The sequence below is a fragment of the Netta rufina genome (genome assembly GCF_964035555.1).
Source record: "Netta rufina genome assembly, chromosome: 11".
Lineage (NCBI taxonomy): Eukaryota > Metazoa > Chordata > Aves > Anseriformes > Anatidae > Netta > Netta rufina.
In genome coordinates this window covers 1,829,664-1,852,414 of record NC_140134.1, presented here as the reverse complement: position 1 = coordinate 1,852,414, position 22,751 = coordinate 1,829,664, and the positions used below count along the sequence as shown (strand labels likewise).

General features: G+C 38.7%; 1 protein-coding gene across 1 annotated transcript in view; it reads right to left on the bottom strand.

The window, feature by feature from the left end:
- Window positions 1-5,147: 5,147 nt before the first annotated feature.
- The window catches only part of SEMA6D (semaphorin 6D), a 31,389-nt gene continuing 13,785 nt past the window's right edge, over window positions 5,148-22,751 (bottom strand). The window contains exons 2-18 of the mRNA XM_084293093.1: window positions 19,968-20,124; window positions 19,504-19,615; window positions 18,862-18,922; window positions 18,675-18,737; window positions 18,488-18,589; window positions 18,177-18,267; window positions 17,780-17,899; window positions 17,225-17,313; window positions 16,253-16,470; window positions 16,013-16,144; window positions 15,658-15,813; window positions 15,397-15,570; window positions 14,510-14,650; window positions 14,329-14,406; window positions 13,416-13,507; window positions 10,977-11,144; window positions 5,148-8,847 (exon numbers count right to left, since the gene is read on the bottom strand). Coding sequence (XP_084149219.1) covers window positions 7,544-8,847; window positions 10,977-11,144; window positions 13,416-13,507; window positions 14,329-14,406; window positions 14,510-14,650; window positions 15,397-15,570; window positions 15,658-15,813; window positions 16,013-16,144; window positions 16,253-16,470; window positions 17,225-17,313; window positions 17,780-17,899; window positions 18,177-18,267; window positions 18,488-18,589; window positions 18,675-18,737; window positions 18,862-18,922; window positions 19,504-19,615; window positions 19,968-20,076 — 3,210 coding nt within the window. The 5' untranslated portion in view covers window positions 20,077-20,124 and the 3' untranslated portion in view covers window positions 5,148-7,543. The remainder of the gene's footprint in view (window positions 8,848-10,976; window positions 11,145-13,415; window positions 13,508-14,328; window positions 14,407-14,509; window positions 14,651-15,396; window positions 15,571-15,657; window positions 15,814-16,012; window positions 16,145-16,252; window positions 16,471-17,224; window positions 17,314-17,779; window positions 17,900-18,176; window positions 18,268-18,487; window positions 18,590-18,674; window positions 18,738-18,861; window positions 18,923-19,503; window positions 19,616-19,967; window positions 20,125-22,751) is intronic.

Below are 22,751 nucleotides of genomic sequence, written 5' to 3'. Positions count from 1 at the left end.
AGTGAAGGACTATTTGAGATGTGCACTCTATGCCTGTCAAAGAGAAATACATGCTGCAATAAAAATAGTAGTTGGCTATGCAAACTCACCTTAGTCTGGGGAGAAGGAAGACTTCACCTTTATTCAAGAAGACCTGCTTAATCTGAAAGCTCTCCTAGAAGGGATTTTAAAGATAAGTAATCATTTTTACTATCTTTCAGTTCAGGTTCTCAGTTCAGCTCAGTGATTTCCTGAATACCTGAGTAGATTTTTGATATTTTGATTCTCTGTACCTGGGCTGTTACCAGTGGAAGTGAAACGCCCTCAGAACAGCCTCTTTTTTTAGATTCCATTATCATGAGCAGCTCCACACAGGTGAGCCTCAGTGTGCTTGGGGCTCCTTTATACGGTTGCCTCCTGTGCCTGGGAGCTTGGTGCCTGGAGCCAAATGTCACAGTTCAGTCCGTCACATGACGGCCTTCCCCAGAAAACTTAAAGCCAGGCAACCATACACTGGTTGCCTGGCTTACAACCATACATTGTGGTCCGAGGATGGTGACAGGATTCTGCATACAAAAAGTCAGCTGGCCTAAGTGGGCCTGTTCAGCTCCCATTACAGCACTTGCTGAAAACCCCTCCAAAAGCAGGAGACTGTTCCCACACAGGCATTTTTCTTACTCCGAAGCCCTGATCTCCTTATCGAACATACATGGCCAGAGGTGGTGTTGGGGCTGTGTCCTCTTACAGCAAATGCCTTCCTGCAGACGTGCATCCCATTTTGCTATGGCCTTTTAATAAATCCTATTTTTCATTTAATTCTAATTTGAATCCTGAGCCATTTATAACACCTTCTTAGCACTTACTTCCTGGTAATGTCTACGTGATGGAGGGTGAAGGCCTGGCCCCACGTAGCTCTGCCATCACATTTGATGGAGTCACTATTTCACCCGTGCTACCAGTGACAGAGACTGAATGTCAGAGCTGCATGTACCAGCTTTCACAGAAATCAATTCTCACGTAGAGCATTAATATTGGAAGTGCTTCTCGCTCACCTGATTGTTGGCCAGGCACAATAACCTGTGACTAATAGTAATTCATGGTTATACAGCAGAGCCTGATTATAAAAATTTGCCATTAGTCTGTAACAAAAAAAAAGTCTCATGCTGTTAATTGACCAATACGTATTCCTGAGGAAATCAGAGTAATCACATGGAGAGTCATGGCACAGAAAGGGAAGGTACAGCTAGCATTGCATTGCTTTTGTGAGTCATCTGCTCTGGTCTACTTTTGATTATTTTCTTTCCTCATGTGGGATCAGTGTTGTAAATTAAAGATTTGAGAAGTAAGACTTAAAGTGTCCCAAATTAAAATCCAGTTGCCACCTTTCTTCTCTTAGGCAGCCATCCAATTGTCTTTGCAGGAATAGACACATGCTAATGGCTGTGATACAGCTACAGAAGCAAACCAGTTAGCTCATGGTCTGCCTTTGCCAATGGCAAGGTCAGCTACTGGAAAAAGTTACAAAACAGCTTTTACAGCTAGGTATGATCCCACAGAAGAGCCTTGACTGAGAACTGCTAGTCTTTGCTAATTTTCATTCAATTCAGTCTCAAAACAAGGACAACAGGATGTGTGCAGGTTGGATTTTTGCTGTTGTTATTGTTGGATGGGGCCATTCATGACAATGGTCAGTATAGCTTGTCCATGTGGTAGATTTTTTTTTCTACTTTCACTTCCCTGAAGCACTAGAGCAGCTCAGGCCACATGAGATATCACTGTTTGGCTGGCACGAAGGAGTCACCTGTCTGGCAGAGAAGGTCTCAGCATCTCTCAGAGCCCAAGGAATTCTCAAACAGTACCTAAAACTGAGGACACCCTATGGCATCTCTGCTCTGGTCAGCAGCCCTCACCGTAGGACACAAACTTGGATTTAGTTATGATTCAGCAACAATATGAACAGAGCTCGGAAAAGTTGTTGGTGACTGTAGGAAAAAAAAAAAAAACAGAAAGCAGACCATAAATCAGGTCATCAGATGAATTCAGAATGCACTAATAAAACCTGAGCTTCCAATAAATTTCACTTCAGGCAGAATAGAAATGTTTTCTTGGTCAAGTTCAGGATAGATGATACTTTCAGATGTGTGTTAAGCCAATGCGATCTGTCTACAAAAATGTTTGCAGACAAACAGCCATGGCCGGTCCAGAGACCACATCAGCTGCACATTTTAGTATGATTGAATACAAATATAAGAATCTCTAGTTCTCTGAGCAAAGCTGAATCTAATTAAATATTTAATAGTGTTTTTTGTTTGTTTGTTTGTTTGTTTTTGTTTTTCCCTTTACCAAACCTTTTGGTTTCTTGCTCTTTCATACTGTGCTATGATGACATTTGAGCAACAAATGCAGTCTTGGTAGGTGGGTCTCCTGGTATTGCTTTTTATATGAAAAGCTTGCACTTCCCAGCTGAAGTCCAGATGCTGCATTTATGAGGGTATTTTGTCCTGATCAATTTTTAAAAACATTTTTCCATCCCATGAAATTAATAGTTACCTGGGGAAATACCAGCTCCTCCCCGCTCCTGCAAATACTAACCTTTCCCAGATGGGAAGGGATTTCTCCTTCCCTTTATTTACCTGCAAGATGTCCTTACAAGTGCCCAGAATTACAAAGGGAGAAGTGAAAATAAGAAAACCTTTGTAAGTAGAAAGTGTTACAGAGCAACTGCACATACACCGACTGAGCACACTGCCTTCGAAGGCTCCATTATTCTGACTAAACCCTGCATAATCTTCCCAGGGTCACAGAGTGAGTCATTAGCAAGATGGCACTAAGACAGAGGCATCCTGATTTTTGTAACTACTCTGATTACTTTAAGACCCCAATTTAAAAGGGCATAGGTTTGTGCTGGCAGCACAGTCACACAGATAGCTACTTACAGCTTTACAAATTGGTTTTCTTGCAATTGTTTTGCTCCTTTGTGCTTGTAGTGCTTTTTGTTTTGTCCTTTATTTATTTATTTATTTATTTATTTTATTCACTTGTCTGTGTGCTGTTTAAAATTATTCATGTTTTGGCTACAAAAAAACAAAGGACGGCAGAGCCGGGCAGCAGCCTCACCACTGCCTTTGTGCACCCACCCCAGGGCTGCTCCTGGTCTGCTGGCCCCGAGTGACCTCTGCACACTTGGCAGCACTGTAGCCAGGGTCTGGTCCTCAGCAGAGACTTTAGGCTGCTTAAAGCCAAGCAGTCATCCACGAGATGAAATGGCTTCCAGTTCTGTTCTTGTCAAGCTGTTCCTGGTTGTTGCAGTGCTCTTTCATACAGGCAGTCTGCTGATGGCTGCTCTGGCATTATCATTAACAACAAAGAAGCACTGCAAAAGTGCTGATGTGGCTGGTCAGCCTTTGGCTCCACGTTCACAGAATCACAGAATTACTAGGTTGGAAGAGACCTCAAGATCATCGAGTCCAACCTCTGACCTAACACTAACAGTCCCCACTAAACCATATCCCTAAGCCCTCTCTCTGTCTCAGTAGTGAGTTTCTTGTGCCTTTCCAGTATTGGTGAGTATTGTTTTTGGTCTGTGTTGGTGGTGTTTGCACCCACCATGTAGCCCAGAAGTGTGTTGGGCTGGCTAGGCCCATCTAGCCACCACATCAGGGGGTCACCTGAAGGCTGGCTCAAGGTACACCAAAAGAAATGACTGGGGGAAATGCTTACTTGACACTCCATAAATACAATTATTTTCTGGGAATATATATATATATATATATATATATATATATATATATATATATATATATATAAAAAAATATATATAAAATATCTTGCCTGTTTCCTAGAATCACTTTTCATGGGTCACTAAAATAGCTATTTGTAATTTGTTATACCTCCCCCCCCCCCCCCCCCCCCTTTGAGGCCTAACTGACAGTTATTCAAGTAGGTGTGCTTCAAAAAGCTGTGACCCACCACAGAGAGAACAGGGTTTGCCATCCTGGCTGATCCTTTCATGACAAAGGCATACTTCAAGTGGTAAAGCAGCACAGCTGTGCAGCAAATGACAGCTATGTGCATTTGACTTTGCATTGTATATATGAAGGCATTTGATGAAAACCACGTCAATAAAAAGAAACTAAATTTGCTTCTGCACTCAAAAAATACACATTGAAGCATTATGTTTGGGATTTTTATCAGTGTTTCCTTTCCCTTTAGAAGTTTGTTTGTTTATTTATTTATTTATTTATTTAGTTAGTTAGTTAGTTAGTTTTAGGAAGATACAACTAGGTGCCATTCTATTGTTATAATGTGCAAAGTAATTTCAAATGATTAATACCTTGACACTGTAATCTTGTTAACAAATCATTTTTATCATCTAAAATCAGCTTTTAATTAAAAGAATACTTCATATTTGTTTTGTGGTACTGAACCACCCTGATTATTTTAAAATTATGTGTGATGTTGGCCCATACTAAATATACAGCATATATATTGGGCTTTATTGTCTGTCTGAAAAGTGAGTTTCAATTATTAAGCATTAGTAAGTGTTTAGGAATGTCCTGCTATGTGTAGGTCTGAAACTAATTTTGCCAGGAATGATCTCTATCTTTTTGAAACCTACATTTTAGAAGGAAAAGACTACCATCTTCTTTCAAAACTACTGTGTTTGCCCAAAGTTAGTGTTTTCCTATTCCTAACAAGAGGTTGATAGGTAACAGAGCTCAACTCCACCCTGTATCAAGCTCCAATAAGACATCCATATACGAGTATATTATGTATTTTCAAATTGAAAGCATCTGGTTGGTGCGCTATATGGGCTCTGACTCCCTAATACATACGGTTACTTTGATGGTTTGTATTTAACTCAGGAGGCTAACAGTCACCTACAGACACGCTCCCTCAAGAACACATGCATGCAACATGCAGCTGCAATGGAAATGGAAGTACACCTGTGCGCATCACCACTGGCTGCTGCAAGCTGTTTGAGCTCCTGTAACACTGATGAGGGGATGTCTCTGTGCCTTCATCACCGAGCTATTAAAGGCAAGCTTTTTTTTCTTTTCTTTCTATTGTAACCCCAACAAAACACCTAAAGTAGCCTCAATAACAATGAAGTTAGACATTCAGTACATTGGAATATTTTATTTTCACTTTACATGCGGTGTTAAAAACCCAAAGAACGTATTATTTACACATCCACAATACAAGTTTACAAGATATCTATACATGTTAAAGTACTCTATAGTATAGAGCAGCTTCATTTAAGGGTTACTTTTTTATGCCGTACCATTAAAAAAGATACAATCTGCGTTTACCTTTGCACAAATGGATAAAGCATCTTTTATTATTAAATTAACAGAATAAAGACTAGGTTGAATGTTAGAAATTTCAACATAAATACTGAGAGAACTCACATTACCATCTACAAGGCAGCACAATGTTACAGGAGGTTATCAGGGTTCACATACATTTATATTTTGATTTCACACAAGTCTGTATTAATTAATATTTGTAAAGTGAATTCAGATCAGTTTTTGTCTTTTGACAACCAAGTACTTTTTTATGTTATTAATCTGTAGTGTTTTAGTTGCAAGACAGAATTGTTTAGGAAGAGAGATCATTGATTTTTGGATCCAGAGGTCTAAGGAAATAAATGTCCCTTACAGCCTTACAAGAAAAAATGACTACTTCTGTCCTTTATTCTTTGTTCTGTAACAGAGATCCAGTTTTCAGTGACTAACCTTTTCTCCCCTTAGAACACATAACATAAATCTCCACCATCTCTGAAACCCACTGCAGTTATTTGTCCTGCTAATTCATGATTATTCCTCTGCCATGGTTATTGCTATATTTATGTTCAATAAACAATGTGGTAGTGTGTAGTTTGCAAGCTAAAATAGCTATCTGTGTTGAACATCAGCTGCAAGTGGATACTGTAAAACCTACTAAATAGCTTACACAACTTTAGCAGGTGTTCCATTACCCTAGAAACCTCATTTGATTTCACATTATAACTGTTTGATCCTTCAGAGAGCTGGAGTGGAATGTTTATCATGGCAAGGTGATTTAATGCTGCTGTCTTCTTGGATTGTAGGCTGCCTTTAGTTACTGTTAATTATCCTTGCTTTTTATCTTTTTTGGGACGGGAGCAGGGAGGGGGTGTGTGTGTGCTGTTGAGAGGTTTTACAACTGGCACTCAGGAGATATGTGCTATAGTGAGAACACTTCACAGGGTTTTTTTTGTTTTGTTTTGTTTTGTTTTTGTTTGTTTTGTTTTGTTTTAGTACTTTTATCATTTGCATGAATAAGGCACAAAATGCACAGATTCAGGTAAACTCACACATAATATTTACAGAATATTGTCATTACCTGCATGACTTTGGAAAAAAAAAATAACCTTACTTTACACAACAAAAACAAATTGATTGCACTACTGTTGATTTTTCACAGACTGCTTCTGCCAGGCCAATTAATGTTTCCTCTTTTCTACAGACAAGAGTCTATCAGACTGTAGGGCATTATTAAATGCAACAAAAATGTAACCTTCTCTAGTTACATAGGCCTTTGCCAAATGAATTGTTGATTATTAGCTGCCCTCAATGAGACATACAGGGCTCAAGTTCACAGTGGCCAGGTATTGGATGGAGGCACTGTGAAAACATAGTAAAACTCCCCCATTCCAGCCCAAAAGACTAGATTTGAAATGTACAGCTCTGAATCAATAGCAGCATAACAGAGTTATGAAGAATTAAAGGTATCTGCTCTCTTTCACTGGGTGACTAGTTCATCAAGGAGTGTTATCCAGAAGGCTGGCAGCAATGTGTAGTACTTCCATAGCTGTCGCCAAACTGAACTTAGCTGTCGGCTGCAGAAGGCAGAGTCATCTGTCTGTTCAGTCATGCTCAATGTAAACAATTCCATAGCATAAAAGATGCAATGGGAACCTAAGTACATCCTAGTGTGTACAGTACACACACACATCCACGCACACACACAGCTTTATCTGTGGCACGAATAAAATGCCACGCACAAGAGAAAAAAAAATATATGCTACAGTTGGGCCAGAGACTGAATTCCAGCAAATTGATTATTAACCCAGATATTCATTGAGACATTACCATTTTCTGACATTTGTGCAAGAGGCAAGGTGAATGCATACATATTAAAATGTTCACATTTAATGGGAAGGACCACGCTTAATGGCAGTCTAAAATGGAACCCATTTTTCAAGTATTTGTTTACAGATTTTTTTTCCCAAGAACATTTTAAGCTATTTAGAACCGTAAAGTAGCCCCCACCCCATTGTGCTACATGTCTCCTTAGCTCCAAACAAAAGAAATGTAATGACCAGCACTTTCCTTTGTTTTTGTTTGGTTGCACTCAGCAAGTACACAAAGTCTTGCTATAGCTACATGTGGCAAGACACAGATGTTGCTGAAGTAAAGACAGTTTCTTTGGCCACTTTGTTCTCTGTAATTACAAGCAAGTCTCTGTCTTACGTGTCTACCACAACATCATCTCACAACCTGTACAGGTCAACATCACACTCATTTTTAGGACAGATGTCCTAGTAACTGTATTTGTTCAGTGGTCTGACTGACGTTGTCTGAGGAACAAATGAGGGTTTTGGTGGCACATCAGGTTTTAAGGAGGGTGTCCTCTTTATTCCCGTACGAGGAAGGGTGCCGTTGCTCGTGTAACTGCTTTGCCGGGACAATGAAGGCTGGAGGTGAACGCTGACAGGTGTCCCTTGAATGTAGTCCATCTTTGTGCCTGCTGTGGGAGTCACATACCCCCCCCGATTAATACTGGGCTGTCTGGATAACAAAACACCATTTGGTGAGTTTAAGTTTTTAGGAAGGGCAGATATTGAATGCCTTTGTGAAGAATTTTTGTGATAACCTCTCTGCCTTTCCAAAGAGGTCATTGGTACTGCAGGTGTGGTGGGAACATCCACCCGTTTTGTGGGGCTGTTTCGTGGAAGAGTTGATGGAGGAGAGTACAAAGATGCCTCCCTGTTGGGAACTTTAGGTGGGATCTCAGACATATTTCCCATTGGATCCAGCATTAAAGTCTGGTGGGCCACTTGGATATCTCCCATAATTGCTTTGGAATTACTAGTAGTTTCATTTAAGTGTTTCAGGAAATCATTCAGGGTGTTCCTGGAATCAACAGATCTCCTGTGGTCTCTTTTGCTGGATGGTTTTGTAAGTGGATGATCAATATGTTGCATCTTTTTGTCTGCCTTGTGCGCGTTAGAATTTGAGAAAGATGTATTGTAATCATGAGTAGCGTTGGGAAGAACAATAGCACTAGGGATATGTCCATGACTTAGAGGAGAGTGGGGTGGAGGACTGGAAGGAAAAAACTGCGGGCTTTTTAGTGGGGTTTCCTTTCGTGAAGCATTGAGATTACTATGTGCTTTCTCCGACTGACTTTTCATGGCCTGCAGAGTCTTTTGTTGAAGAACTGGTGTAGATTCAGGAGTTGGAAGTGCAGCTAATTCTGGAGGCTGGCCCCTGTGGTCCATCATCATGGACTTCGTATCCCCATTTGGTGGCAATTCCTTTCTGCTAGTTAACAGGTTTGTGTAGAGTTTGGGTGAATCAATGTTTTGTTGATATTCCTTGACGGGACTATCGAACAACCCATTCAGTTTAGCAAAGCTCCCACTGGAGTCAGTACAGGACTGCGCAGATTCTGCATCTTTGTGTATTTTTCTGGATTTTCGTACGAACACATCCCGATAACAGTAAACGGCCACTCCCGCAATAAAGGCTCCCAGGACAAAAGCAGCAAAGACACAAGTGATTAGGACATTCATGTGTACCATTTGGTTGGACTCTCCTGATTGCACTTCCCACCTCACACCTGCAAAAGACATGCAGTGTATCATAAATTTACATGTACTTCATACTGGTCCATTTCAGAAGATGTTAGTCTGCCTCAGGGAAGGACAGCAGTGTCTATTAAGTGTTTTCAAGTGCTCTGTGCCTACTGTTAGTGTAAATCTGCAATCCACAGCACTGGTGAATGCAAATAATTTTATAAATAAAAAGGACGGAGTTAGCATTGATCAGCCTAAACAAAGACTGTCCATTTTCTTTGATAATGAAGAATACTTGTCAGAGCTTCACTCCTCATATTACATTTGGCTGTACACTGTATGCTATTGGTTTAGCCTGTCCCCAAATTTCCTTTAAGGCTCACAAATAGGGGCCCGTATGCTATTAACATTAACGATTTCTGCTAGAAAATTGAGGTTAGAAGGTGCTACTGGGCCAGACAGCAATTAATAACTCAAGGATGAAGCTCCCTCTCAATTTTCTGCCCAACTCATAAATCAGTATCAAAAGAGAGACAGGATTATGCAAATATTGTGTAGAACTGTATAATGTACATACTGCATTGTTTAAACCACGTCAAGACAATCTGATGCAAAACTTGTAAACTAATATATCTACAGCTTGCTAGCCTTGGAGTAGCATACTTTGCATTATGTAAGCATACAATTTTCAAAGTTCAAGATTACAGCATTCTATTAAAGCACTAATTTTTCTTTTCTGCTTGTAGTCAATAATGAACTTACATAATACTTGCATACCATTGAAAAAACACTCCTTGCAAGGTTAAGTTATTACATAATGTTAAAATTTAGAAAACTTTTTGTTAAGACAAAGTTGAATACTGGATTTGTTTGTGATTCATGTATTAACCAGCTCCCTTTGTTTCTTGAGACTTTTAAAGCAACCACAGACATCTTGCAGCTAAGACAATGTTAGTTTTTAATGAAAGTAATTCTGTTAACTATCCCAAGGGATGTTAAAATGAAAGAGCAAGAGTGAAGGAACAGATTCATTTTTGTTAGAGGCAAGGCCTTTGAACATCGTTAATGTTCAGGGTTATAGGTTTTAATGGCACTGTGCAGAAGAAGAAAGAACATAAATAAAGTTCACTAATAGCTATGACACAAAATATGATTCAGAACCAAGAGCAAATGATAACAAAAAACTTAAAGCAAAATGGAAAATAACTGCAACAAATTAAAATGACAAATGCACTGCCATAATGGCTGATAGGAAACCTGATATGTTTTTGTGAATGGTAATAAAATAGAAATGTTTTTTTTGGCTGGTGAGATTTTTCAGTAAATACAGAATTGTGCAAACATGTCTGTCAGCCAGCTATTCTGTGTACTGATGAAGACTTAAGTTTTGTTTATGGGGCTGGAAGCTTCTTGAGCCTTTGGTTGACTGCAATAGTCCTGCTGAATTGAAATCTTTGTTGCTGTAAGAGCCTAATCAAAGGTTCACTTAGCTGAAAGAATGACTACAGAAAAGATGAATTACATGCCATACATGTTTCTTTCTGTGTTCAGATTAAAATCTATCTCTGTGCCTCCATGTACTGAGACCTTTTTTAAAACCAGCCCTCATATCCAGAGAATAAAAATTCAGCACATCCTTACTCAGATCTGACCACATTCTTCACAAACGTGCCGCAGGCAGCAGTTTGGGATATGCCCCACTTCAAGCTCCGTGTCATGGAGCTGTGTTTTGCTTTGTTCCTGCCCCTGCCCGCTGCAAAACCAAAATAACAAAAAAAACCTGCCATTAAGCTCTTGTAAGCAACCATTCATGAGGACTAATAGTCTTATCCAAACTAGACTCATTTGAAAACAACCACCAGAGGTGCAGATAAGTCCTGAATTTAATTTTTTTAATGCATCCAGAACTCCCACTGATTTTAATGGGAGCTTTGGAGCACCCCAGGAATAAAAGGCTGAGCTTATTATCTGTGTTTCCCATTATAAGCTCTAAGCAGCACTTATGAACGCTGGTTAAATAGGTACGAGAATCATGATTGCACTGTCTGCATATTCACAGGAAATGGGTGTAAAATATAGCCCAACAATCACTGCTGTTACACTTAAACCTTAGAAAATGCTGAGACTATCAGGTTTCCATTCAGCTGCAATGTATTCCCTGGTAAGGCCTTACCCTTTGGGACACCTGATAATGGATCAGAATAATCAGAAGTGTTTGGGTCATCTTGAACTACAAATTTCCGAGAGCCAGTCACTTTAGGTTTCCAGGAACCAATCACTTTAGGTGATATAACTGGGATACTTGCCATTGTGGTAATGGAAGCTGAGGAGAACTCCATGTCTGTGGTGGCAAACAGATTTTTATTAATGTGTATTACAGTCGTCAGGCTTTCCTCGCTGTTTCATGGCATATCTAAGCTATCGCTGGAGACAGTATTTAATGGGAGTTACTTGACAGCAAAATGTGACCCACTACACTTTGTAGAACTACAGAGGACTGATTGAAATCAATTGGTTCAATACTTTTAAGTATGACAAAAACAAAAAACAAAAAACAAAAACACACACATTAAAGCATCAACAGCTACTAGCCAAAAAGCCAGAGAAGTCAAACATGAAAGCAGTGCAAAAGTTGATATAAACAACTGGTAGAGATGAAAAGCACAACTTGCACTACTTAATTGCTATATTGTTCACTGAAGACAACATATTCCATTACCTTCTAAACATCTTCCAAAAATATAATTTTACTTAGAAAGATACATGCTTACTATAGGTTACTCCTGAGAAACCAGATCAGCTCCATTAGTGCTATTACAGGATACCAGGAACTGTTGAATGAGCCATTTCTTGAGGGGACGATGAAAGGAATGTTCTTAACCTCTATTTTGTAATGGTTCCTAAGGAACAATATCGTATAGATTCTAGCTCCTCTGTCATACACTTACTGAGCAGAATCACTAAAGCCAATGTGGAAATGCGTGAGCAGGAAACATATCAAATTGGGTTTACAATCCAAAATCTACTTTGCACACAAGTATTTTGTGTTCACTGTCCCATTAGGTTTAGGCGTGTATGTCTGTGATGTGAGATTTGACTGAGAAATGTACTCCAAAAGCATGCTCATTCAGGTCTTGAAAACCAGGTTCAATTGTACCTGTTCTAAAATATCACTTTGAAAATTCAATTGATAACCACTAACTGAGGCAAGGTAGCATTTCCATATAACAGTTTTGCTTTGCTTTCCTAAGCAAGTATCTAACTTACATTATGGTTAATATATCTGTAAATATTTGTCTCAGACATTACTTCTTGTCAAGTTACAGAAGTATAAATATAATCAGAAACCAAACCAAAACAACAACAACAACAACAAAAAAAACATGTTGTTGCACTTTTGCAAATTAAACATAGAAATAGATTCTTCTCAGATTTGTCAGTCAAACATGCCCTCAGTTTGAAACAAGAGACCAAGTTCCAGGAGGAACACTGGAAAATATGGCTCAGTCTTGCTCCTGTTGAAGTCAACACAGGTTCTCCTTTTGAGTTCAACAGAGGAGCATTGGGTCCTGCCTCCTGGAACACCAAGGGCTGACAATGAAAACATTGTTAGAAAAAATCACTGAAGGTGAAAAGGATGTGAAAGTCTCTCTGACAGCAATACATAAAGCTTCCTAGGCTACCTTTGTTTACACAAGTCCTCATTCAGCTACACAGTTTGTGATATTTTTTTCCATTAGCACAAACTACTTATAACATTTTAAAAATAGAGAAATACACATTTTCTGAAATGCGTATTTGTACAAAAAGCTTGCTGGGAAAGAAGGAAAGACAAAGGGAGCAGTAAGGAGGAAGATGATGAAATTCTGCAATTCATCTACTAGAGATGACCAATAGGGGCATTCACAAATGCATGGCTGGGGATACAGAGTAAAGCTTAGTGGACTTTCGTGCAAGTGAAGATGTCATCTATATTAATCAGGCTCTTTAATAAAAGATGTCTCAATAAATAATGAGCTGTTAACATGCGACTACACAGGGTGAAGTACTGAGTGAGAAGAGTCTGACTATCTTTACCATCAGTGGGAACATGAGTAAAAGCACAAAAATGAAGGATTGCCAACTGTGCAAAAGGAAAAAAGGGCTGAAAATGCTGAACTGAAGGAAAGTAAAGGTCATTAATTCAAAAAAATTAAAAAAACTAACCAGATGTTGGGTCGCCAAATATTTTGTAATCTGGTGTAGCTGTAGTAGGCAAAATTTCTAAAAGAATTAAAGGAACAAGTAATCAGTAAAAAGTAACAAAAAGAAAGCAAAAGATCTCAAACCTGAGCGACGGAAAATGAAAACTAAAATATTACTGGTTATAAAAAATAAATTCTTCAATACTTTGCTGTAGACCCCAAGTAGTTGTAAACTGGTGAAGGAGAAGAAAGACAAAACTCTGCCACCCAGGACCAAAAAGTTCATCTTTGTGAACATTCACAGTAACAACAGGTGATGTGTTCATCGTGTTACTGGAAAGTTCATCATAAATTTAACATCTTTAGTGAAGCGTGGCCACAGACTACTGCTGAGATATTATAAATGAAAAGCAATGACTATGCCTTACCATGGCAGTCCCCAAGCTGCGCTGTGTTGCCATATTCTATATCTTGTACATATCCTCCAGTGCTGTGGTTGTATGAAACAAATAAAGAGAACCTGCAATTAACAGTATTAATAGGGAAAAAAATAGTGATTTTTTTTTCCTGGAAGCAATAAATGGAAACATTCAGTCACCACAGAGAGGCAAAACCTAGTGTATGGCCAAAAAAAAAAAGGTTTTATCAAACACACAATTTGTTTATAACCAGGCTTTAACATTGTATATACAATGCCAGTCAGTAGAAAAGATCATGTTCTTCATAGTGACCCTGTCACATCTATACTGGGTGTGCTCTTGGGTTTGGATAGAACTGTGCAACTATACTAAGCTGAAGTTTGGGCTAGCCTGCTACAAAGGCCTCTTTTTAAGATACAGCTGCTAATGCACTATATATTACAGACTAGATCTGCGCATAAAGCCTTTGATATGTATATACATCACCCTAGTTTCAGTGTGGAGGCAAAACCTTTCTTTTTCCCTACTCTGAAACCTGTGCTTTTGTATTTGCAATTGACTGTGCCCTGGCTGTGATCAGGGCTGGGAGGGGACAGCGTGTACTGTCCTGTCTGAGCTGCTCAGGTTTACAGGCAGCAATTTGTTGCTATCCTGCTTCCTACAGCTCTTCCTGCAGGTCTGTTTGTCATCACACACACATGTAAAACCCCCACCGAAAGGAAGTCTTCACTTAGAGTTTGCAGAATTCAAACTTTCAGACTTCAGCATTCTGTTCTCTCATATATATAGTACATTCAAAAAACAGCTCTAAAAAATAGACATTTATTAATAGAGCGCAAGGGAACAGGCACAGGATACAAGCTTGTATAGTCTACAAAATACATAGTAGAGATGCTGGATTAATTTGAGAAGGAGTACTTACGGCATGCCTGGTGTCACTCTTCCACATGCCTCATGGTCTAACCAGCCACAGTATGGGTCCCGTGAAGCAATACATGCCCTTGCAAGAGAAAAAAAACCCAAAACATACATTTTTAAAAATTTCCTTCCCCAGAGATGTTGGCACCCTTCCTTTAAGGGAGAATTCAGGAACGGGGCCGTACTTTTTACATGACCCGTGACGCTCACACCGACTCAGAGGAATTCTAATGACGCAGCTGGAGAATGCCACAAACAGAGCATGGTGGTCTCTATCTAGCTGAAGGGAGATGACTCTTCTGTCTTCCTCACTCTCAGCATTACACCTGTTAAGAAAAATAATGGGAAGCCATTATTTTACAACTGTAGTACTTTGGGCAGAGCTTATGCTGAAAACATTTTATTTATTTATTGTTTGTTTGGATACTGAAAAAGGAATTCCTTATATAAATATAACATACTAGTCTTTTCTGAGTGGCTTGTAAGCAAACATGATTTGATAAGCTGGGTTATCAATACTGACTTCTGACTCTTATTTACAGCTACATGACTATTTTAAAAATACAAATTCATTTTATTTGTTCTCCCAGATGACATAAATATCTCAACAGAGCAGAACAGGAGTCCTGTACTGGGCACCTGTAGAGTCTAATTGTACTGCTTCCATTTCCAAATTCTTTTTTTCCAGAATAAACACATTTAAAATGATTAGATGTAGTTTATTTATTATTGGTCACTGTTGAGAAACCCTCAATATAAGCTCTCAGTGTTGCTTTTTAACAGCAGATTGTTCTGATGTTTGATATTCAGGAAGATGTGTATCTATTTGTGGAAGAATTAGACTGTATCACTGACGTCACTAGAGTGGAATTAGGTTGTTCACTCGACCCAAGCAAAATGGCAAGTAACCAAATATTTTCAGGTTATTCAACATGAGAAACACTGTGAAATGACAAATAAATGATGATGTTGGTAATAATGAATTAGTTTTGGTTCACCATCATTTTTATTTAGCTAGGTACCAAGGACTAGATGAAAAGCTACATATTTTAGGTGTTCTGGTAATACTTACTTTGCATGATTATATGCTTCAATCTCTTCCAGTAATACACTGTCATTCAAAGAGAAAGGCCTGGTCTTTGCCAAGATTTTAAGTACTACTCCTGCTTCAGAGCCAACAAATATGACTGTGTAGTTCTGGTATGGTCCAGCAGCGTGGTCTACAGCAATTGCTGTCAATCTGTATCTATCAAGACCAAAAGGCATGTCATTAACTAACAGTGTGTTTCCTTGTTTTCCTTCTCACATGCTTTAACTCTGAATTATGTCATACCTGACACGTGTTTTGGTAAACCAAGGCTCCTCAACAATTGAGGGAACAGCTGAATCCATCAAAGGATGAGATTTAATAAAGGACAACGTTTCGTCTGGGAAATCAATGGAGGTTTTGTAAGCTTCTGCTAGGCCATGTTTTGCACAGCAGCCAGGTCTGAAAGGAAGACAACATTGTTTTTTCCCTCTTGATATTTTAGTTAATGAGAGAAGGCAGCCTGTTAATGAGCATCCTTATGGTTAAAGTGTAAAGCTTTGCTTTGATTTTTACCGAACAAGTCACCCAAGAGTGCAGCTGATTTTAATGTAGGCCTTTCAAGGACAGTATTACAGTATCATAAGTAAAAACTTTTTACCTTGGCTTTGGTACTTTGTCTTCAGGTACAGCTGTCCAAACAGAGTCAGGAGTCTTTTGTTCTTTAAATCTCCCTTTGAAGACCTTCTCAATGTCATCCATACTGAAAGCACAGACTGCTGAACCAGGGATGCTGTAAAATAAGAAAAATAGTTGCAAGAAATCAGACTACAATGGCACCAATGTCAGTGTAAGAGAGAAGCAAAAAACTACCTTTGATAGAAGGTTGCTCATCTCTCACCTGTTAAGCTGTGTAGTGAATACACCGACAACCGTAGGGACTCCATTGATTTCTATTATGTCTGTGATAGACTGTAGAACATCAAAGTAGAAGAATGAATCTCCAGGAACTGAGCAGTTGAGGCGAGCTTTCAGAAAGGATGTCCAATGTTTTTCCAGGACTCTCTGAGAACCCCCCATGTCATTTTTGCAAATGCGTGCCACACGGGAATACACAGCCTGTGAAGGACAAAAAAAGAAAAAGGAAAAAGGAAGAAGGCTTGAGAGATGCAAGGGCGAGAGTTCTCGTTTCTGAGATATTAATAAAGAACACTGAAGATCAGAAAGGCAGTTGTCATTCATCCATGCAGAAAGAAAGAAAGCAAACAATGTTTAGCTGCTAGTGCACAGGCATTTTAATGTATCACCAAGCAAATGCAACTCTGCCAGCTTGTCCCTACCCTTCTTGCCTTCAAAATCATATTGTTAGTGAGATTTAAAGACTCTAATTAACCATGTGTAAAGGAGTTAATAATTTATTATAGAATATCATTCCATGGTGAAGCATGAGTATTATACTCTGTACTGGTATGACTGAATTATTCAATACCCAGGGACATTAGAGAAACTTCTTTGAAACTCTTCTTTTGTGTTGTTTTCTTTTGTTCCTTTAATAAGCATGAAAAAAAACAACACTCAAATTTTCCATTACTTGCCACAACAGTTAAGGCAACAGTGAAACAGAAAGATACCTGTAGAGAGCTCTCCTAACTGCATGGCAGAAGGAATACAAACAACTTTTTGGTTGAAGAACGCCCTGTTCTATTTTTCCTCTTTTTTCCTCCCTGTAAATTATAAAATTGGGATAACTACATAAATTTTGTACTAGTCCCTTCTTCTTGTAGTAAACTGTGCTTGTTACTGTTGCTGTTTTAGGATGATCTAACTCTGCAAAGACTTGTAGCTAGCAATAGCTTGCTGTAAGGATACTCACCTTGCCTAAATTATTGTGCTCTACAGCAATTTCTCGAAAGAAGAAATAAACGTAGTTCCCGTATTCTATGGCATGGAGGAAGTGTGGCTCTGTAATAAAGAGCAAGGAGAAAGTTACTTCAAAAAATTGTTCAATTGGCATACAACACTGACTACACTGTGTGATTTGGCAGCTTTTCTCCCACAGGAGAAGCTTCTTCTCTATACCAGCTAACAAGAGGTCTAGTCTTCCAGACACTTGAGGATGTCTAAATATGGGTGCACTGGAGCTTAAATGGACTTTAAGGCCTTAATGTTGGCTAATGGACTATAAAAAAAAAAAAAAGCCTCAAAGGAATTGCATTTCAGCATGGTTATTTTGTGACTGCAGATTCATTCATTGATGTATTTACCAAAAAAAAAATGCTTTATTGATACTGCTTTCTTATTGTGATCATACTATGTTGAAAGCCGCACGTATGGTGACAGTAAGACATGCTGGCTGTGAATTACCTGACTCTCTGTGCCACTGAAATTATATTCACCATTCATATGGGAAAACACTCCCCCAAATTACCTTTTATCCATTTGGAATCATACTTTATTGTTCTTAAGGCAGATCCATCCCCCATGCTGCGATAAATAACAGCATCACTTGCCAGGAAATCTGCTACAGTTGCTGAGTACAATTTTCCATCTAAAACGGAAGTTGAAAATGTGGTATTAAGAAGCCTTTAATAATCTACAGAACTCTGACTAGGCTGTATTTGTCCCCATTTTTTTTACTGCCATTCTTCCACAAATTGCTGTAACCTATTTGTTAACAGGTCAGCTTCTAATCCTTTGGAGGCCCTTTAAAAAATTTAAGAGTAGAGGCACCTTGACACCTTTAGTTTTCCTGTGCTTGCTTTAAAAGCGCTCTGGCTGCTCTGGTGTCATTAATCATTTAGACTCATTACAAGCAAAGTTCTTACCAGCAAAGAGGGCGACATTGGTTTGTCTGGCATCAAATGGGCATCTTGCCAAACCACTAATTTCCTCCCCATCATACTCCAATGTATTCAGCTAGAGAAGAAAAACAAATGGGTGGTAGTGTCATTTCTATTTTGTATACTGGCACAAAAGCATAACATTGTCTTTCCACAAAACTTAATTTAGCAAATTGGCTTCTGTCTGGTTTTATTTCACCTTGAAACACTCTCCAGTCACACTGGCTATATTTCCTACAGCATAATTAGTGCAAGCAAAACCAGTAACAGATTAATGACATATTCAATATCCTTACCCGATAGTATCTACACATAGGATTAAATGCATTTGTTCCACAGACAAATACCATCTCATCGTTTCTTGGAACAAAGACTTTAATGAAGTTATGGCATTCATCCTGAAAAGAGAGTTAAGATGTATCAATCACATATTTCACATATACAATTCACATCAGCAGGTGACAGTGCATGTGATAAACTTACTTTATGTTTGCCTTTCATTGCACAGTTCTCTCTGTCCTGCTGCCTTGACCTCCATGTTAATTTCTATTCAAATCAAACCAGAAAAATGTTCATTTTCTTTCCACAGAAAAAAAAAAAGCCAACAACAAAACAAACAAACAAACAAAATACCTCCAAGCCTCCCTTGCCAATTCCTCTATCTACTCACCCTGCTTGGAGTAACTTCTGATTTTGGAACTTCATTCAAGTTTACAGTGTAAACTTGATCCCTGTTTGCAAAGAGTAAAAAGATACAAGTCACTTCATTAATTAACTGGACTTAGTTTTGTTGAGCTAAATCTATTTTTAGAGTGTTTTGTTAGACAAAAAGTTCCTAAGAAATGCTTATTTTCTGCATTATGGGAGAAGTTTGTGCATGGGCAAATAGGGTAATGTTGACTTTATCGGTGTGGACCTTAGATTGCACCTATAGTATCCAGTTGCCCCATCTTTCCATTATGTTGAAGACTAATCCAGACTGTAAATAATCAGGTGTTTTACACTCACTTCCTATGTCCCTGATGCATCAGTCCAAGTTTAAAATAATCAGGGGAGAATTTTATCAGAGCAATAACATAAAGGAGGGAAACGAGTATTTGATCATTGGTTTTAGCATAACTACAGTAACTGCAGCCTTCAAATCCAATTTTCATGCACTGGCCATAGATATGGTATGTTTCTCTGGGAAGTCCTCCCCCAGTTTTAATTTTTATCATATTCTGCAGATTTTTTAAAAATGAATTTTACACATTAATGCAAAACCAGAAGAGAAAAGAATTTTAATCTAATAAACTGACTGAAGGAAAATTACCTGCCAGCGATATAAAGTGTGTCTCGAATTTTTAACATCAGTTGGAAGTCCAGTCGGTGCTGAGATTCATTGCCTGAAGGGCGTCCTCTAAATACTGGATATTGCCTTGAATCTGCAAGTAAAAATGGGCTACACCATCACTCAGGATTATAGAGCGAAAGAATCAATATATGGCATTGATTAGCTGTATATACTAGGTGTAGAAGGGTTTAAACTAAATTCGTTGAGTAATGTCTTGAATATAAATGAAAAAAAGATGGATAATGTCAGCAAATGTTCTTTTTCCTGAAGTTATTGCTGTATTTCTGATTGCTTTTTTAAGAAAATGATTAAGTGTTCCATTAAAGATACAAAGCCAGTAAACACATTTCAATTTGAAAGGAAACAGATTTTTTTTTTTGTAACTTCCCAAGGAAAAAAAAAAAGCATTAGAACTTTTTCCCTAGTGGCTAGGGATTACTTACAGTGGTAGTCAACAATGTTAATAGGGTCCTCATCTTCAGGGAAGCTGACAGCTCGGCATTGGGACAGACTCATTAGCATAACAGAGGCACAAAGCAGAGGAAGCCTCATGGCTGGTGAAAGCTGAGCACTACCTTTGTGGCAACACTGTTTAACTACCTGGAAAACAGGAACATACCAGTGAGATTTCAGCAGCACAGGGCAATAACGTGACTTCCTACCGCAGAAGGTGCATTTCCTTTGTGTTTCAGCACTGGCACCAGTGGACTTAATCGATGCTTCTGAAAGGCCCCTAAACATAGAGTGATGGAAAACTGCTGTGTGACATATCCCTGCTCAAACCTGCTCTGAAACATATGGATGTTCGCTAATTTTTAGCTGGATTCACAGGCATTTCTGAAAAAGCTGATGATTGTCAGCCCATTTAATTCATGGGAATAACAAACAGAGCATGCAGGCTGCTGACCTGGCAAGAAAAATTGTCAAACTTCGGATTAGAATTTTAATTAAACTACAATCTCTTCCCATCCCCTCTATCACCGAATGTCATCCAATAAAACCCTTTCCCCATAAAGTACTTAAATCTTATCCACAAAAAGTCATGACACACACAATCTGTCTGAACATCCATTCCATGTTGTAAAATTACTGCTTGTTTCTAGGCTGTGCCATCATACCACTAAGCCTAACAGGCTCATTGCCAAAGACGTTATGTATACGACCAGGCAATTGATGCTCTGCCTTGAGCACTGGCTTACACACATGCGGAGTGAACGTAAAAATGCTGCCTCTGTGGTGCACAAGGGTTTGTCGCATGGTTTGCAAGTGTGGCAAAGAAATACAGATCATGGTGCTGAACGGAGCTCCTAACAACCAGCTTTCCCCCTAATTCTATTTGTTATGATAAAAAGCTAGCAACTCAGCAGCAGCTCTCATGGGGTTTTTGGTTGTTTTTCTTTTTATTTTGTTATATATGTGCTATAGATTATATAGCACATACTATGATAGCAACACAGCCTTATACAATGAAGCTGTTTAGAGGGATAAGGAAACATCATGTCTCCAATTAAACTGCATGGATATTTTAGCAAGCAGAATTCAACTACTCAAGTTGCAATTTGGATACGATGCAAGAAAACATCTCGAAGTGAAATGCAATCTTTAATGACCACAAGTGGTCTGAGCAGGGGTTAGATTTCTCATTACAATCCTGGCACATGTGGTACTATTCCCTACTCCAACCTTTTGGAGACATTCATTCAACCCTGATTCACAGGTCAGAGCTTTGAGTCATCCGTCCAATGCTTTACAGTTGCTGAAATCAGTTATTAAACCTTTGTCTAAACAGAATAAAATAAGCCTTTAAATTTTAACGTTTCAAGAATTGTTGCGAGATGTACATGTTGCCAGCACAATGTGCCAGGCCTGATCCAGCAAAGCACATAAGTATTAATCATTTAATAATTTGAAAAGCGATTAAAAAAAAAACAAACAACACTTCATAACAACACTTAACCTTTTAGTACTGCTTACTTGGGTTGAGAAAACTGTATTTGTTAATTGATACTACAGCTGGCTAGGGGCAGGGCTCCTTCCATCCACAAAGCTGCTGAGCTCTGTGAGTTCAGATTGTGAGGAGACTAACTGAAATGCAGATAATATTTGGTGATGGGAGTGGAGCTGTGGATGTTTTCTGAATGCCTGTCCATTATGGACTGACCTGAAAAGAAGCATTTTCCACCGTTAATGATATTTCTGTATCTCAGTCCACCCATCCAGAACGGATGGGCTGTGCTTTTAGTCAAGACTGATGAGTGCAGTGGTTAATAAACACTAATGATTCCTGGCACTTTCCCTCTGCTCTTCCTTGTCCTGACATGGCCTCTTCAGCTGAAGCCATCTTGCATTAAATTACTAATGAGCAAACTTAAAACAAACTGGAATTAATAAAGTTAGTTCAAATTAGTTCTCTCTTGTGAAAGCACTATTAGAGCAAAGTCCTGCAGCACAGTGGCTCCCAGACACAATATATATCAATTATATATATTTAATTTATATATAAATTAAACTTAATATAAATTTTATATAATTTATATATCAATTATATATATATATATATATATATATATATATAAATTATATATATTAAGAAAATCAGTCTCCAAATATCTGGAGATATCCTTCACTGCTGGTCCAGTGAAGGAAGAGAAAGGGAAGGCATATAAACAGTACGTTGTGTTAGTGGACAGTAACATCTACAAGGTGCTTAGTAAAAGCCCTCCCTGTAGCCTCATTTCCTTAGAGAATGAACGAATACAAACTGCAAAGGAGCAAGATGTCCTCCCAGCCATGTAGGCTTTAGTTAGCATAGAAGATGAGGCCATGAATGGCCCACACATCATGATGCAAAGAGACCTATCCTGGCTGCAAAATGCACACAGCCTGTAGTTGTACAAGTTCTGCCAGTATGGGTGTATCTTAGGAAGAGTGTTTTTTGTTGTTTATTTTTTTTTCCTCTTTCCTTCCCATATCTCATCTAGGAAGAATTCAATGGGGCAATGAATTTGAAACTTAAATGTAACTTCCCTTACAAAAGCAAATACTGTCTTCTGGACTCAGAAGGCTGCAGAGAACAAAAGGGCAATTTGTCTGTGTATGGGCCACAACAACAGTGACCTAAAAAAACAACTTGTCACAAAAACAAAAAGGAAACTACCAAAATGCCAGGTAAAGGAAGAGGGTATCATTTCTCTCAGATTCAACTTTCCTGATGATATACACCCAAA